Source organism: Micromesistius poutassou (assembly GCF_964030765.1).
Source record: "Micromesistius poutassou genome assembly, chromosome: 11".
NCBI classification, from domain to species: Eukaryota; Metazoa; Chordata; class Actinopteri; order Gadiformes; family Gadidae; genus Micromesistius; species Micromesistius poutassou.
The window spans coordinates 8,933,470-8,951,458 of NC_140281.1; the positions used below are offsets into that span (position 1 = coordinate 8,933,470).

General features: G+C 41.6%; 1 protein-coding gene across 2 annotated transcripts in view; it reads right to left on the minus strand.

The window, feature by feature from the left end:
* Positions 1-17,989, minus strand: part of mllt10 (MLLT10 histone lysine methyltransferase DOT1L cofactor) — a 56,807-nt gene that overhangs the window by 30,297 nt on the left and 8,521 nt on the right. For both annotated transcript variants that reach the window (XM_084475423.1, XM_084475422.1), the window contains exons 3-5: positions 2,775-2,829; positions 698-807; positions 171-274 (exon numbers count right to left, since the gene is read on the minus strand). In XM_084475423.1, the coding sequence (XP_084331549.1) occupies positions 171-274; positions 698-807; positions 2,775-2,829 (269 nt within the window). The remainder of the gene's footprint in view (positions 1-170; positions 275-697; positions 808-2,774; positions 2,830-17,989) is intronic.

Below are 17,989 nucleotides of genomic sequence, written 5' to 3' on the forward strand. Positions count from 1 at the left end.
GGAAAAGACATGCCATTAAAATATCACATGCCCTTACAATCTTGTTAATAGAAATACGATGTAAAGAGCTTAAGGCAAGGCTAAAAGGAAAATCAATAACTCCATCCGCTAAGTGTGGTTTAGGAAAAAAAAAAAGGAAGGGAAAAAGCCATAATGTAATGATTCCTCACCATGTTACGTGGAAGGCCTGTCGACAGCCATGCTTATTGCAGGTCATGCACGCTCCTGTGGCGGCCTTGCTCTCTCTGCCCTGGTCCTCGCAGATATAGCATGTCTGTTCACGAAACACATTTACAATCAGGCATTGCATTTAAAATACCTTATATTCTATACATACATATTGTTGTACATATATTCTATATAACTAAAGCAATATATATAGGTGATATATATATATATATATATATATATATATATATATATTAAGTCAAAGAAATTTGACTTTTAGTCATTTTAACGCAACGTGCAATTGAGGTCATCTACAAAATGCATTATTTGGATCAGATTATTAAACAATTTCAAATGAATACAGTTGAGGTGCAGTTACCATTTGCGACCACAGGCACGCTTTTGACCAAGATACAATGGCTCAACTTCCATCTCTCCCTGCGTGTGCTCGGCCCGAGTCTGACCTAGTCAGCGTGTGTTCGATGCCCTTGCCAATATGTCGGCCTGTGTAAATGCACGGTCAAAATACCTTGTTGTAGCGATCATGCGGTACAGACTGCAGTACGATGGGCTCCATCGTTGAGACGTTGGCGAACTCCACCTCGGGTATGTACAGGGCACACACTACGTGGGCCCAGCCTGCAAGACAACCAATGGGGAGCCACAAGGATTACACACAGAACTACTAGCTCGATCCGTTGAGCACGTGAAAGCAGCGGGAACCAAGAGGCTGAGAGAACAATTAGGATGAGGGAAAAGGTATATGCTATTTTGATGAGAACAAGAATTGTTTGGCGGTTCTAGAACCCAATGTTGTGATATACTTTGCTCGTATTTAGGAAGTACTTTTCTCCATATGCACACAAAAAAGTTTAATTTTTTTTAAAAACAATTGCAAAGTACTAAACTAATTGAATTACTTGCAGCCTCTGACACACACACACACACACACACACACACCTGTCAATGAAGACATGCAGGCCGACGAGATCAGTAGAATGATTGGATAGGAGAAGGGGGGGGGGGGCTTTACGCCGGAGTGGCAGCAGGCTTGACAAGGATTTTACGAGGTGCCCTAGGAGGTGAACGGCGGGTCAAACGGAGGTGGGAGCCTCCCCGCCACACTGGAGGTGTCTGTTTTTCCCCATGGCGGAAACAAAAACAGGCTTAAACTTACAGTTGAACCCCTGACCTGCCTTTGACCTGAAGAGAGGGAGGGAGAGAGGGCGTCCGGGGCAGAGGGCGGGACAGGCTGGGAGGGCGGGAGGGAGGGAGGGTGTGAAATGGGCGCTTGTTGATGTTTTGAAGTCCCTGCAAGAATCTGGAAGAGGCCTATAAACCAGGACTATAAAAGTGGCATGGAGGCTTCCCTCCTTAGAGCCAGCCGCTCACACCCAGGCACAAACAACCCAGCCGTTAATTCAGAGGAACGACTTGGCAGCAACTGTCGTGGTAAAACACGGATGAGGAAACCTATGATTTAGTGTTGGACATTTCAACACCTTTCCGACATAGCAGAGCGAAGCCGGCCAAAGGCCTAACTTCCGTTCTCTGTTTTTAAACATTTTAAATAAAGGTAATAAGTAATACGGGTCAAAGGAAACCTAATGGGCACAACAAAGATTAATTAATGATACGTGATTTCACCCCCCCAACCCCTCCACAACGCTTGACAGCAAGAACAGCAGTTCCCAAATTAGTCACTTGCATGTTATAAAACATTCTAAAATTACCTAAAGTAAAGCACAAATTAAACCAGTGTTTGTGTAACATCTGTCTTTGTGCGAGTCAAGGAACATCAGGCTCCAATATGAAGATGTTTATCTACTGGCCTCCTCCCAACTGGCCAGGGCCATTCGACCAAATGAAGAGAAATGAGGGGGTGATATCACTCTATTCATGCTAATACGAAGCCTTACTACTGTCCCACCTGAAACAACAAACTATCTCACAGATAAGGTAGCTGGGCGGAGGAGGAGAAAGAAGAAGGGAGAGCAGGAGAAATGGAGGAGGGGAAGAAAGAGAGAGTGGGGTCATGGAAAGGGTAGAATAAAAGAGAAAGTAGTAAAACGGTGTGTGTTAGTGTTGCCCTGATGCCTCCCGGCAGGCCTGGACACAATCCCACAGCTGTGCCTCTCCGACTTAAACACAAACACACACACTTTACAGTCTCCACCGAGCTGACCTCTGAATGAACCCAAAAAGGAGACTCCTTACAGGCCATGCACTATACCCATCCTAGCCCGCCCCCTCGTAAACTCTCTCTCTCTCTCTCTCTCTCTCTCTCTCTCTCTCTCTCTCTCTCTCTCTCTCTCTCTCTCTCTCTCTCTCTCTCTCTCTCTCTCTCTCTCTCTCTCTCTCTCTCTCTCTCTCTCTCTCTCTCTCTCTCTCTCTCTCTCTCTCTCTCTCTCTCTCTCTCTCTCTCTCTCTCTCTCGACAAGGTACACAGACTTGCTCCAACAGCTACATAACTCTCCCAGCATGATCACACCCCTTAAACCTGCCTGTAACACACAATTAACAGTGAGAATATACAAGAGAGACCCACCGCAAGACACATAAGATGTGTGCGATTGCGTGAAAGTGTTGTGTGTCAAGACTTTTACCTCCATTGTCGGTCCTCTTGAGGGCTCCGTCTTTGTGGGGACACAGCTCGCACCTCTGCGGAGAGCGGGAAGGGAATACAGCGGGTGAGGATACGCTCTGTCAACATCACCTTCCACAGATGCTGAGCTAGACACAAGCACATGGAGACTGGCCAGCTGTTGATATCCATGCAGGTAGAACCGGTAACTGGGGCGGGCTGCGTGTTCCGCACAGACACAACTTTACTAGTAAAGCTCTCTCTCTCTATCGTGTGATGCGCGATATAAATGATAAAAAAATGGCCTACGATAGAGATTCTAATCATATCACTCTATCGCGATAAGTGTCCTTTAGTTTGCTCTCTTTGGTCCGGACCAAAATACACATGTGTGCAAAGATCGTTAAATCATTGGACAAAAAGGTCTGGGGCGGAGGTAAAGCGTTAAAGAAAAAAAAGAAAGGGGAAAAGCACCGGTGAAAGTAAACAATCATGGATATCCAGCGTGATATACATTGATCTGCGGACCGGTCTAACTCCTTCTCCCTCATCCTGACTTGGAATGTGTTAAATGCATCGACATTTTTATGTGTTTTCCAGCATACTTTTTAAGTGCTTTTGTCACACCGGTGGGTGAAAATGAGTCGTGGCTCAACATGGAGCAAAGAGGAGACGGAATGTCTATTGGATATCGGTCCCAAATATCCAATAGACATTCCGTCTGCTGACAATGTGCTGCTAATCTTGGAGTTACAGCTATCAAACAATAATTCCCCCGCACGGCTTAGTGGGCCTGTTACGTCCAAAGAGGCGTATGATTTTTAGAACTGGATCGGACCGAGGTGCGGTCGCTTTCACATCTCAAGCAAACCGCACCAGGGTTCGTTTGGAAGCGGCTGTTTGGTCCACTCCAGAGTTCGACGGTTTGTATTCACACCAGCCCAAAACGTCCGCCCAAAGGGACCAAACTCATTTAGTGTGCACTTAACACAGGAAAGAATTAAAAAAGACAAAATCTGTATTAAACAGCCATGCAACGGCTTTTCCGCTCTCACACTATGGAACACAACTTCCTTTTGATCTATAAAAAATACCATGTGATGGACAAAATTCTTAACGATCAATGATCGTTCATTGATTCATCATGCCCATCCCTAATTTTCAGTGCAGTGTCTGTTCCTTAACTAAAAATACACCAGTTTTTCCTGTTCTCTGCATCTTGGGTGGCATTTAATAACCAAGGACTTAAACTAACTAAGTGTAGTGCCTTTTAGAATGGTTGGCACTAAAGGAAAGAAACCCAATACATACGCTTTTTATTTGTTAAAGTCTCTGCAGCTAATGTACTTGAATTTAATTTATCTGCAACATTATGTTGTATGATTAGTTTTGCACAATAAATGTTCTCAAAACAACATACTATTTTTTTTTATACATTTAGCAGTTCTGCTTTCCTTAGGGTCTATGTAACCTGTTGAAATGGTTCTATTATGATTGATATATTGTGATATATATCGTTATCGCAAGAGGCTGCAATGTATATGGCAATATGGATTTAAGGCCATAGCCCCATCCTCTGTGTGTGTGTGTGTGTGTGTGTGTGTGTGTGTGTGTGTGTGTGTGTGTGTGTGTGTGTGTGTGTGTGTGTGTGTGTGTTTTAGCCTGAGGCAATTATCTCAGCTATAAAGCCAAACGCCTAACTGCACGGGCAACATTCCTCTTCACCATGAATCCTTAAGCCACAAATGAGCTGACATGACCACTGACACATGCACACAGCTGTGTGCATGCGGAGCCACTTCCAGAGGTTTGGGGTTCGATTGCGCTCTGTACCTCGCCCTTTAAAAGCTATCAATGTTTGCGATTATCCCTATTTCCTCTATCATTCAAGTTGAAATAAAATGTGTTTATTTCTTCCTTTTTAAAAAAAAATATATATATTTATTCCGCCACATTATTTCTTCCGTTCCCCTGGCTCACAACCGGTCAAAGTTGCTAGTTTGCTAGTTCACTCAAACTTTTCCGCATTTTTTAACTAACGTAAAAAGCTATTTTTCACATCTCCTCTCAGGCTATCCACCAATTGATCGAAACCAATTCTATTTGTTTCCTCATTACCCAAATAAGTTATCAAAATAGTTAGATATAGTCAAAAGTAGTCAAAGACTATGTAGTATGGCCACCACAGGCGTAAACGTTTTGACGCAAACGCTAGATTTAACAGTAGGGTTAGGGTTAGTTAGGCATGTTTTACCATCTCCTCCTAGACCATTTGTCCCATCGCTTATTGGACTACACCCTTTCTTCCAAATAATTCCATATGAACCCCGTTTTCTATTTTGTCGACTAGGGGTGTACGGTATAAACAGTATCGAAAGTACACCGGTGTGACTGGTAGACAGTGTTGTGTGGGGTACGTAGGGGTGAGCGATATGACCTAAAATTTTTATCACAGTATATTTTTCCATTTTTGCGGTGACGGTTTTATATCACGGTATTACAAAAATAAAACAAATAAAACAAAATAAAACAATAAACCATTTTTTTGTCTAGTTTTACCTCTTTCCACTCTATTGGCAATGTAACAGTACTTATCTTAAGAAAGACAGAAGAAGCCTTCCCCATAATGTAAGTTAATTAGTCAATTTAGTGTGATTCATTAATTCAGTCATATACCAGCCATTGTTATTTTGAGTTAAGTGAACTCTAGCTTAGCAATGTGGATCTAGTAAAGAATAAGGAAAGGAAAAAGACTTGGTTCCCAGTCTTCCGACTGGGAAGTTCGTAACGTGGGTCCAAAACACAAAACAAATTTCGAAAACCATCTCATTCCACTACTTGAATCGGCACCATGTCCATGGCGATATGATGCGCAACTGCCCTTGTTATTTCCTTCCACTTTCCGCTTTTATCATGAGGCACGCCAGCAGTGAATGAAGCCTGGAGTGACGCCTGTTGTGTTGTCTTCCGACGTGCTCCGCTGGCACAGCTGCCGGTGGAGCTACTGCTTTTGGCCCTTATTACATCCTCGTACTCATGGGCATGCGTGCTTTGTAAATGGTGAAACAAATTGCTGGTGTTGCCACCTTTGGCTAAAACAACATGACGGCATTTTATTGAATAAATTCAGTTTTATCCTCGTTTTAACAGTAGATGCTCTTTATTGTTTACTTCGCGTTGCCGCCTTCACAGTGGCCTTGTGGGTAATGTAACGTCCTGTGCGTAATCAGTGTAGGTTTGTAATGATAGTTCATTAGTGTTGTGGCCATGGACGTTTTATAAAAAGTCTGTGCGCACATTATATTTCTTTCTCTGTATGCGCTCTAAACCAAAACGTGTGGGTTTTTATGACGTCATGACGGTATTGCAACCTACATATCGGGCAGAACGTGACACCGGTGGCGGTGACGTTACCGGTATACCGCCCACCCCAATGTAACGTGTTACAAAGTAAGTAACGTAACTACAGTAACGTAACTTTTTCATGTGAAAAGTAAAAACTACTGAAAATATGGTAACGAAACGTAGTTCCTTTTTCAATTCAATTTGACAGCGATACTGCCTTCTCAGGCAATATGCTACTGCACAAGCATGCAGGCGCGCAGCCTGCACAATAGTCCCTTCACAAGCTCTCTCTCATTCCACACCGTACGAGACAGACGCTGGTAGCGTGAAGCATCTGCATCTCACACATCGCTTCCACAGGCATTTTCCACAGCCAGTCCTTACGACAAAAAAAGACAGCGTGGAACGAGACAACAAACGCCGTCACTGTTTACCTGTGTAAGGACATGGTTCCCTTTAAAAATGTCGATAGAAAGGGCTTTAAAGAGATGGTCAAAACACTATCCCAGGTACGAGTTACCTGCCCGCACACACTTCAGCCAAATTGAGATGCCAAAACTATACGGCAAGGTCCAAGTGGAGAAAGAAATCAATATTATCCATACTGGAAGTAACTTAAAAAAAGGGAAAAGATTTTGCATTTTGTTCTATTGCAGTTTTGCTCAAGAAATGTTCTTAAAATACTTCTGTACTATGTGAAATATTTCCTAGTAATACAAAAATACAGTAATAGCTGCCTAACCAGTATTTTAACCCTTCAGAAGCATTTCTATCTAAATTAGAATATACAATTAACATACCGTGATATAATACCATTATCGTCTATGCCTCAAATCATACCTTGATATAAATTTTAGTCCATACCGTACAGTCCTAATGTCGACCATATGTTTTTACTTCATTATTTTTTATAAACAAATATATATTGTCCTTCACATTCTTTAGATTATCATGTTCCCAAATCTCCATGTTATGTCCGTCAAAGCTCAGTGAGTAGACCACTCGTCTCCAAGGTCCATGTTTCGGATCCCACCAGGTAGTGATTATGGTTTTAGAAACGGTTTCAACCAAACCTCTTTGATGGGAATCTGCACCCCATTTAAAGGGGTAGTTTGGGATTTTGGACATTGGACCTAAGTGAGCCAGTGTGTTATTTATCATTGGAGACTGTTTAACACTTTTCATTCAGTCCTTCTATTTGCTGAGGTCGCTGGTGCTAGGCTAGCGCAAGTCGAGGGGAACTGCTAGCCTGCCAATAAAAACAGTTTTACCCACTCCAAAGTACACCCGAGACAAACCAATTATAATGCCAGACTATCGATGTAAATGTCTTTGTTGATAGAATAATGTTAGAAATAAAACTACCCTTGCATCGCATTGCATTTAGTTTATAATCCCTATAGTTGGAAGCAGACTACTAGCCTGGTCCTACCAGACCATCGTACTTCATTTCATTTGTACAGAAGGTCTGGAACTGCTGTAATTGGCAAACGTTCACTCACTTGGAGGCGGGTGTCTGTTGAAGTTTAAAACTATTGGATCTGCCCAGTGCCACTCTGGATCTGCCATAACCAATCGCAATAGCGTTTGGTCGTGACGTATGTCATACGCCGGGACCGGCCGGAAACTACGTTGCGCGAATGCGCAGGCTGTGTACACAAACAAAACAAGATGAAGCGTGAATATGTCTGTCAACGATAGCTGCAGGTTTTGTTCATCTAATTTTAGAGTTCAAGGAACAATTACAAATTCTACATTAATATTCGATAAGGACAGAGATAATGTTTGCAGTCAACTGTCGAGGCTGGGTCTTGTCATTGACAATACGTCGCTATTTCGACGTCATCGTTCTCAGCCACTTCCTCTGTTCGCTGATTGGTCACACAGAAATTTGTTCGGGCAAAATCCCACTAACAAGCCCCAGCCCCAGACTGACTACTGAAGGGAAAATGAAATTTGGGCGGAAGTAGGTGGGCGGGCGGAGCCAGGCTAGCAGACTACGGCAGCGGCGGACTGATATTACCTGGAGTGTGCATCTCTGTTTACGTTCTGCTGTAGTGAATTGGTTGCTACACCGGAGCAAAGTGAAATTCCACCGCTGCTGAGAAAGTAGTCCCTCAAAATGTAATGCAATCATTGCGATACAAGGATAGTTTTATTTCTAACATTATTCTATCAACACAGACATTTACATCGATAGTCGGCGTGATAGATAGTGGCGTTATAATTGGGTGTACTGTGGAGTGGGTAAAACTGTTTTTATTGGCAGGCTAGTAGTTCCCCTCGACTTGCGCTAGCCTAGCACCAGCGATTTCTACAAATAGAAGGACTGAATGAAAGGTGTTGAAAACGGTCTCCAATGATAAATAACACTGGCTCACTTGGAAATGAGGTCCAATGTCCAAAATCCTGAACTACCCCTTTAAAATGTAAAATGCTGGCAATGAATCAACTTCACCCTACATGGGCCCCATTTTTGCCATTGAAACCAAACAGAGGGAGTACCAGAGTAAATTACAAAACAACTAAGTGTGGAGAAATGCCCACTTCTGAAACATAGTAATGAAACAACAGAGTAGAGCACAGCCTGCAGGTCCATAGTCCCACCAGATACCTACTACTAAGCAATGGTCCACTACTTGCAGCAGTGAAGTCCCTATCCTTGAACACAAGTGGTTAGGGTTGGGTACCGAGAACCAAGTGGTACCGGGGGCAACATGGTCGGTTCTACCCGGACCGAATGACTACATTTCTTACGGTGCCTCGTTTCGGTGCCGCAACAATCCTCTCGCCCTCTTGTGGTCGGAAAAAATGCAGAGCACTTTCCTCTACTGCTGCCCAGCTGCAGCCATCATGTCCAAAGTAAAACACTCTAAAATATGGCTTTACTTTACTAAAACAAAAAATGAGCAGCACATGCAAGTGCAATACAACTATTTTGTATAAGGGGGGGAAATACCTCCAATTTGATGAAACACTTAGTGTTTGGAATAACGCCGTTTAAAATAACGGCGTTAGGTAACGCCGTTATTTTTTCAGTAACGGGGTAATCAAACTAATTACTGTTTCCGTCATTACAACACCGTTATCGTTACTGAACGTTAAATGCGGTGCGGTACTATGAATTGATTGAATAAACTGTGTAATCCGAACGCACCCCTGGCTCCACACACAAACTGCTAGGAGACCGGGTGGGTTAACAACGAGATAAGCGATTATGATTGGCTAAGGCAGAGTCATGTTTCATGGTAGCCAATCGGAGCCAGTGTTTTTACACACAAGCCAGGCCACGCGCAGTAGCGCACCACACACCAAACAGATTCGAAGAAGCAGCAGAGACGGCGAGTCTGGAGCAATCCGATGAAAAGTCCCCCCCCTGCAACCCAACTCCCCCCCCCCCCCCCCCCCCGCGCCCACAACCCACCCCCACCCACCCCCGTCAACAATTCCACCCGCGGTTATAACGTAAGAATTATAAGCAGTGGCGGTTTTAGGCACGGGCGAAAAATGAGAAACACGAGAAAGAAAATGATCCGCGCATTTTCTATTACCGATAATACCCCCCGTCAACAACTCCGCCAGCCGGTAATTGTGCCTCCCCCCCCCCCCCAACAAATCCGCCACACATTGCTACCTGGTCTGTGGGAAACACTGAGCACTACTTCAAATTCATTGACATATAGCAACTTTTTTTTTTTTACAGTAACGCAAATAGTTACCTTTTCAAATAATTTTCAAAGAATCAGTGTTGGCATGGCATTTCTATAAAAAAAATCAATTTCGGAACCGGCATCGGTTTACAGGAATCGAAATAGAACCGGAATCGAAATATTTCAAACGATACCCAACCCTACAAGTGGTGTGGTTGGACTGAGTTAACTTTAGGGTAAAAATGTCCTTTATTTTTCAAATTTCTCCCACTTCAGCACCTGCTTACAGCGGTGTCCTTGACAATGGTTGAGTTGTGTAAAAGAGTACAAACATTTTGTAAAAGAGTACAAACATTGTGTAAAAGAGTTGTGTAAAAGAGTACAAACATTGTACTCTACAAACATTGTATAGTTGTGTAAAAGAGTACAAACATTGTACTACATTGTTTACTATTGATTAATTATTAAAATAAATTGAAAATGTGTCACTGATTGTGACAATGTGTACAGAAATACATATTAGTCAGTCAGACTCAAAAAAGAACTCAAAGAAATAATAAAATGCTTGTAATGGACATTGAGATATTGAGGACAACCATTCCATCAATAGCAATATACACCATTTCATATAATGGGTCTTTTTTTTTTTTAACGGCTTCTATAAATATATTTGGACTATCTGGATGACATTAAAAGTCAGTCATGAACAAAATATTTTGTGTATTACCATTTGCTTTCTATAAACATTAGTAATTTGTGGCTGTATTCCCCAAGGACATGGAAATACTGAGAAATTCAAATTAAGATTAAGAATAGTACAGATAACAAACAAAATAAGGCCTCAACTTTATATGCTGCTTAGATAATATTTATCATTTGAAAATTTGTATTAAAAATAACAAATGCCTCCCAGTAGAAGATGGCTTGCATTTAAAAAAAAAAAAAGGATGTCTTGAGAATCAGAGGGATAGCTCATAGCTGTAGAGCAAGGTGAGGTTGGGGAGGCTTGGCAGGGAATGAAGTGGAATTAGAGGAAGAGAAAAAAAAATATGAGCGGAAACTCCCATGTCTCAAGTTGACCTTTTTCTGAGTCATCAAGCAAAACCTAATTTTGAGGAAAGCGGTATTTTCAACCAGGAATAACATTAGTACACTTAAATAGTTCATGGCATATGAACTGGATTCATGGCTTTTTTTTTTATTGTGTCTGACTAGTCGTATAATAATAAGAAATGCAAAAATGTGTATATATAATGTATAATAATATTTAATGATTGATTGTTAATTTAATGGATAAAGAAGATAACGAATCCAAGGGATAACAAGTGAAAGTGAGAACACTCGTTTCCAACATGGTCCCCGAAATAAGTGTCAAATATAAATCCGGATTGATTGGTTGTAAATATTATTTTCTAAGTGACAGAATTGTATGGCCATAATGTACATCTTAAACATTTTAGAATGTTAGCCAATTTCCAAACTTAAGAAAAGCATTTACAAAACACCTGATAGGTCTACAACTTCATATGGATTGATTTGAGAATTTTTAGGATTCTTATCTCGCATTGAGCAACATTATTTTTTAGATATTTCAAATTTATCCAATCAAAATAGGTCTTTGAGAGTGCTTTGTTAGCAGTGAGTCTATAAGAGTCAAAGCTTTAATTAGAGTTTCTGCATAATTTTGTGGTGACAATTATGCACTTGATACAACATGCTTTGACAAAGAAAAAAAAGGGCATGAAAAAGCACCAAAATCTGTTTGAAAGCTTCAACCATGTCTGCTTTGTTATATTTAACACGGTTTAATACTGAGTGATGTTTCAAGGAAACAAAGCTGAGAAGCGCTCTTACGTTTGTTCACCAGCCACAAGTTGCGTTGGAGGAAGACACAGGGAGAACACATGATACATTATTAATTTGTTCCGTTCTCCAATTTTGAAAGAAGTGATTTGGTATCTCAAGGAGCAAAACCTGCATGAGTGGAGTAATACACCAACATAATATGTTTTATATTATTATAAAATTATCTTTCACATTATATACAGTCTGTGCAGCACCACTGGGTTTTAGCCTGGTTATTTTAGCCTATATTTCACCGTAAAAAGAATCATGTATGATCAGTATCAGAAAAAAAATGTTGGTATCGCCATAAATGAAACCTGATTTATGCATCACTAAGCAATACAATATTGTATACATTTCTATTAATTGTACTATGAGTTGATATACATTATCATCCTTAGAATAGCTGGCATTATTCCTCATAAAAGGAAACAGGAAGTGTTCTTGTTTGGGGGGGAACAGCATTGTTTTGAATGGCAGCAAGGGCATGTGTGTAGCCTGGGTGGAAACACAAACCCAGAAAATATCTATTTATTATGAAAAAAAAATTAAAAACACTAAAGCCAAGAATTACTGATAAGTGTAATAAGTTTGTCAGGATTATTCTTTTTAGTAATAATTGTGCAATGTGTATCTTTCGCAGAGAAGACATGCTTTTCATTTGTGTGACTTGATATTCCAGATCTGTTGTCATGTTAAAACAGCATCAATAAATAATGAATGCAATGACAGACACAATGACAGTAAACTATCAAATGTGTTTGTCATAAGTATTGCGTTGTCTGCTGTTCATTCATAAAAAGTATTGGGGGCGTGCTCTTTGTTCTGCTCTGCCCAATAATTTTTTGTTGTCACTATACCAGATGAGTATATGTGACAGGTCATGGAATCCAGGGACACAAGTCGCGAAGACAACATTTGCAGAAATGAACAAAGAAGCGATTTTTTTCAAAATAAGTGATTTTCGTTTTTTTGCAGAATCTGTTAGTTGAGATCACGGAGAAGCCACTCCATGTTTCAGACAACAGTATTGGTTTCTTTAAAAGTATACATTTTATGTTTGAAATCAGATGTAGTCTCAGGAATTCTTGCACTTTGTAGGGGCGTGTGCGGCGATACAGTTAATTTCCATACTGGGCATTCCGTTGGCCATTCGTGTTCTTTTGTTCTCGTCTCCACCTATCAGCTGCACGTTAGAAGGGAACCGCATGGCTACTTCCGTAGCTTCGACTGTTACAAAAGAAGGAAGGAGAACTCTCTCCATGGGACACAATTGTGTAGCCACTAACTTTCTCCAGAGCTTATGTACAGAATACGGATGGATTCTTTAGCTACGGAAAGAGAGTGGCAGGACATGCGAATAATTGGACATCTCGAGGCAAACAGACGCAGTCCTCACGTCGGAGCTGACTACATCCACACACAAAGTCCAGACAAAGAGAAAGCGTGCCCGGACAACTTATTTAATTGGAGGCAACGAAGTCTGCAAGAATACTTTTCTACGTTTCTTATGGGCTGAGTTTCCATAAACATCCAAGTTATACATTTGCGTTATGTGTTCATTCAAAGTACACGTAACACGTTATCTCATGTTTTTCCATGTTTATACCTTTCTATACCTACCTATTGTTATTAGCTAGCTCAGTACTGTCATTGGGGGTCAAGCAGCGAAGCTGCGAGACAACCATTGTTATTCTACGTTTTCCTATTATTATTATTAGGGGTCCTACGGAATCCGTAGGAAACCTATTGTATTCGTTAGTATTATTGGGGGTCAAGCAGCGAAGCTGCGAGACAACCATTGTTATTCTACGTTTTCCTATTATTATTATTGGGAGTCAAGCAGCGAAGCTGCGAGACAACCATTGTTATTCTACGTTTTCCTATTATTATTATTATTATTATTATTATTATTTACCTGCCATTGGAGTCTATGGCAGCCCATAGAACCAAATGGTAAAAAGTTGTGAAATTTGGCACACTGATTCAGGACAGTCCCATAAGCCCTCACAGCAAATTTGAGGTTGCTAGCCCATGAGCTCTAGCGCCACCAACAGTTCAAATATTATTTTCATTCAATGGGAGTCTATGGCAGCCCATAGAACCCAATGGCAAAAGGTTGTGAAATTTGGCACAGTGATTCAGGACAGTCCCATAAGCCCTCACAGCAAATTTGAGGTCGCTAGCCCATGAGCTCTAGCGCCACCAACAGGTCAAAGTTGGACATGCATTCATGTTTATAACTTTTGACACATTCAACCAATATTCACAAACAAGGCATCATTGGAATCCTTGGGCCAAGCCGAGTTCAACGCACCCTATGACGTCATATTGCGTCATGATAAATTGTCCGCCATCTTGGTTTATGTCAAAAACCTTCAAAATGTTTCACACATCACACATTTTGTCCAATCATCTCCAAACTTGGCACATATGTTGCTCAGACCATGCCTCACAAAACTTATACACAGAATCTTCAAATTCAAAACCGTTTGGCCGCAACAGCCAATCAAATTTGACCACAAAGCCGCCAAACAGCAAGTAAGCCTGTATCTCAGCAGCCCTTTGACATATCATAACCAAACTTGGTAGTTTATGTTTTAATTTTGTTTAATTAGTTTATCAGCTTGACTCCCTCAACACTGCTCGCAGTTTTAATTATTAGGGACCGAGCCAAACTTGGCAAGGACCCTATTGAAACCCTCGTGTTTATTATTCTTATTCTTATTTTCCCTCATCTTCGACTGCATTTTTCCCCCCCTGCACATATTCGAAAACTCATTTTTTCTTGGTGCATTTTGTGGGACTGGTGAAAAATTTGATATTCTAGCCCTCAAATTCACATTCGCCCCTAGGTGGCGCTATACCAACTATGCCAAAATTTCAACGTTTGCACAAGCATAACTCGTCACCGGTTGGACCTAAACTCATGAAACTTTGCACACATATGCAAATCCTCATAATGAAGAAATTTGCAGATACTAACTTAGCACTTCCGGTAGCCAGATTTCCCGCCATTTTGAATTTAGTTAAAAACAGTAAATTCCCCAAAGATCCCAGGTTTTTGGACTTTGACAAAATTCCTTTGGCACATATCACCGATGGCCCATTCTCTTGAATCTGACATAAGGATTAGTCTGTAAAATAAAGTGAAAAGTACCCATGAGCCATTGAGTTAAAAAAGGGGTGTGTTTTTCACCCCAAAAATAGTAAATTGCACATATCTACATTAATTTGACTCCTATGGTGTTGGACCTCTCTACTAAAGTTGTTCAGGATCAAATTCTGAACAAGATTGAGTCAACAATTTTTCAATTGGGGCGTGGCATCGAAGTGGGCGTGGCCCGTTACTAAAATAGCCACAGTTCATAGACGCAATGTTTGATTTGAGCGGGACCAACTCAATGGCCATTAGGTACCAAAGTTCTAACTGCTCACCAAAAATTAAGTCGATTTAAAATACAACATGGCCGCCAGAGGCTCAAAATCACTCTGCGGACACCGTAATAGTTATGAATATGAAATTCACAGGACACGTGTAAACTGGTGCCGATAGCTCACATACCAAAATTCGTGTTTCTCATGTGTGTAGCGCCCCCTACAGGAACTTTAAAAAGCAGCCCCTGCGCCACGTTTCACCAATATGTATTAAACTCAGTAATCACGTACAATGTGCCCATACCTACAGAAAAGCCTCTTGGACCCATGCCCCAAACCCCACAGGAAGTCGGCTATTTGCATTTCTAATTTTCACTTTTGGCGGCCATTTTTAATTTTTTTCACTTTTTTGCCTTGTATTTGAATGAACTCCTCCTAGGGAATTTATCGGATCTGCTTCAAAATTGGTCAGTACAGTCATGAAGTGGTGCTAAACCAAAATCGTGCTATTTGGGACTGTACGTTGAAGGGCGTGTCCGTGGCGTGCCGTCAAAGTTGGCCATTTTGGAATTCCGTCGCCTTGTATTTGAACTAACTCCTCCTAGGGAATTTATCGGATCTGCTTCAAAATTGGTCAGTACAGTCATGAAGTGGTGCTGAACCAAAATCGTGCTATTTGTGATTGTACGTTGAAGGGCGTGACCGTGGCATGCCGTCAAAGTTGGCCATTTTTGAATACCGTCGCCTTGTATTTGAACTAACTCCTCCTAGGGAATTTATCGGATCTGCTTCAAAATTGGTCAGTACAGTCATGAAGTGGTGCTGAACCAAAATCGTGCTATTTGTGACTGTACGTTGAAGGGCGTGTCCGTGGCGTGCCGTCAAAGTTGGCCGCTTTCAATGGAATTGTTTCACTTTTTCGCCTTGTATTTCAACAAACTCCTCCTAGGGAATTTTACGGATCATTGATATAGGGTTACTGAACATGTAATTCAGTTAAATGTGGTCTTACATGTTAATGTCAAAACAATCAGTAGGACACCACAGGGCACCTCTGCTTCTACAGATTACATAAATTCGCGAATTTTTTTTAAAACTGCGCTTTTTTAAAACTGCGCGCAGTGATGAACGGGACCTCGTGCCGGCTTGCGGCTGCGTCACGTGCGGTCCTAACATGTGCACATCTTGCCAGCACACATGTTACGACGGCACGTGACGCGGCCGCAAGCCGGCGCGATTTTTTTTTAAAACTGCGCGCAGTGATGAACGGGACCTCTTACCGGCTTGCGGCTGCGTCACGTGCGGTCCTAACATGTGCACATCTTGCCAGCACACATGTTAGGACGGCACGTGACGCGGCCGCAAGCCGGCGCGAGGTCCCGTTCATCACTGCGCGCAGTTTTAATTAGGGACCGAGCCAAACATGGCAAGGTCCCTATTGAAACCCTCATGTTTATTATTATTCTTCCGCCGTATTTTTCCACGACTTCGACTGCATTTTTCCCCCCCTGAACATATACGAAAACTCAATTTTTTTTGGTGCAATTGTGGGGACTGGTGAAAAATTTGATATTCTAGCCCTCAAATTCACATTCGCCCCTAGGTGGCGCTATAGCAACTGTTCAAAAGTGCAAACTTTGCACAAGCAGCACGCGTCACCGGTTTGATCTACACTCATGAAACTTTACACACACATGAAAATCCTCATGATGAACAAAAAATTCTCTTGAACTGAACATTTCCGGGTTGCCAGATTTTCCGCCATTTTGAATTATGTTAAAAACAGCAAATTGCCTAAGGATCCCAGGTTTTTCGACTTTGACAAAAATCCTTTGGCAGATATCATCTATGGCCGATTATCTTCAATATGACTTAAGGATTAGTCTGTACAATAAAATTTCAAGCTCCCATGAGCCATTGAGTTCTAAAATGGGTGTGGTTGAAAATGCCTAAAAAGTAAATTGCTCATATCAACATCAAATTGGACTCTTATGATGTTGACCCAGATACAAAAGTTGTTCAGAATCAAATTCTGAACAAGATAAAGTAAAAAAAAAATCGAATGGGGCGTTCCATCGAAATGGGCGTGGCCTGTCACTAAAAGCGCCACAGTTCATAGACACAATGTTTGATTTGAGCGGAACCAACTTAGTGGCCATTGAGGACCAAAGTTTCAACTGCTCAAGTAAAATGAAGTCGATTGCCAAAACAACATGGCCGCCAGAGGAGGGTAAATCACTCAGCGGAGTCCGTAATAGTTATGGCGGAGACCGTAATAGTTATGAATATGAAATTCACAGGACACGTGTAGACTGGTGCCTGTAGCTCACATACCAAAATTCGTGTTTCTATTTTTTGTAGCGCCCCCTACAGGAACTTTAAAAAGCAGCCCCTGCGCCACGTTTCACCAATATGTATGAAAATCGGTAGGCACGTATAACGTGCCAATACCTACAGAAAAGCCTCTTGGACCCATGCTCCAAACCCCACAGGACGTCGGCTATTTGCATTTTTAATTTTCACTCTCGGCGGCCATTTTGAATTTTTTTTCACTTTTTTGCCTTGTATTTGAATGAACTCCTCCTAGGGAATTTATCGGATCTGCTTAAAAATTGGTCAGTACAGTCGATAAATGGTGCCGAACCAACGCCGTGCTATTTGTGACTGTACATTGAAGGGCGTGTCCGTGGCGTGCCGTCAAAGTTGGCCATTTTGGAATTCCGTCGCCTTGTATTTGAACTAACTCCTCCTAGGGAATTTATCGGATCTGCTTCCAAATTGGTCAGTACAGTCATGAAATGGTGCTGAACCAAAATCGTGCTATTTGTGACTGTACGTTGAAGGGCGTGTCCGTGGCGTGCCGTCAAATTTGGCCATTTTGAATGGAATTTCACTTTTTCGCATTGTATTTGAACGAACTCCTCCTAGGGAATTTATCGCATCTGCTTCACAATTAGTCAGTACAGTCATGACATGGAGCTCAACCAACGCCGTGTTATTTGTGACTGTACGTTGAAGG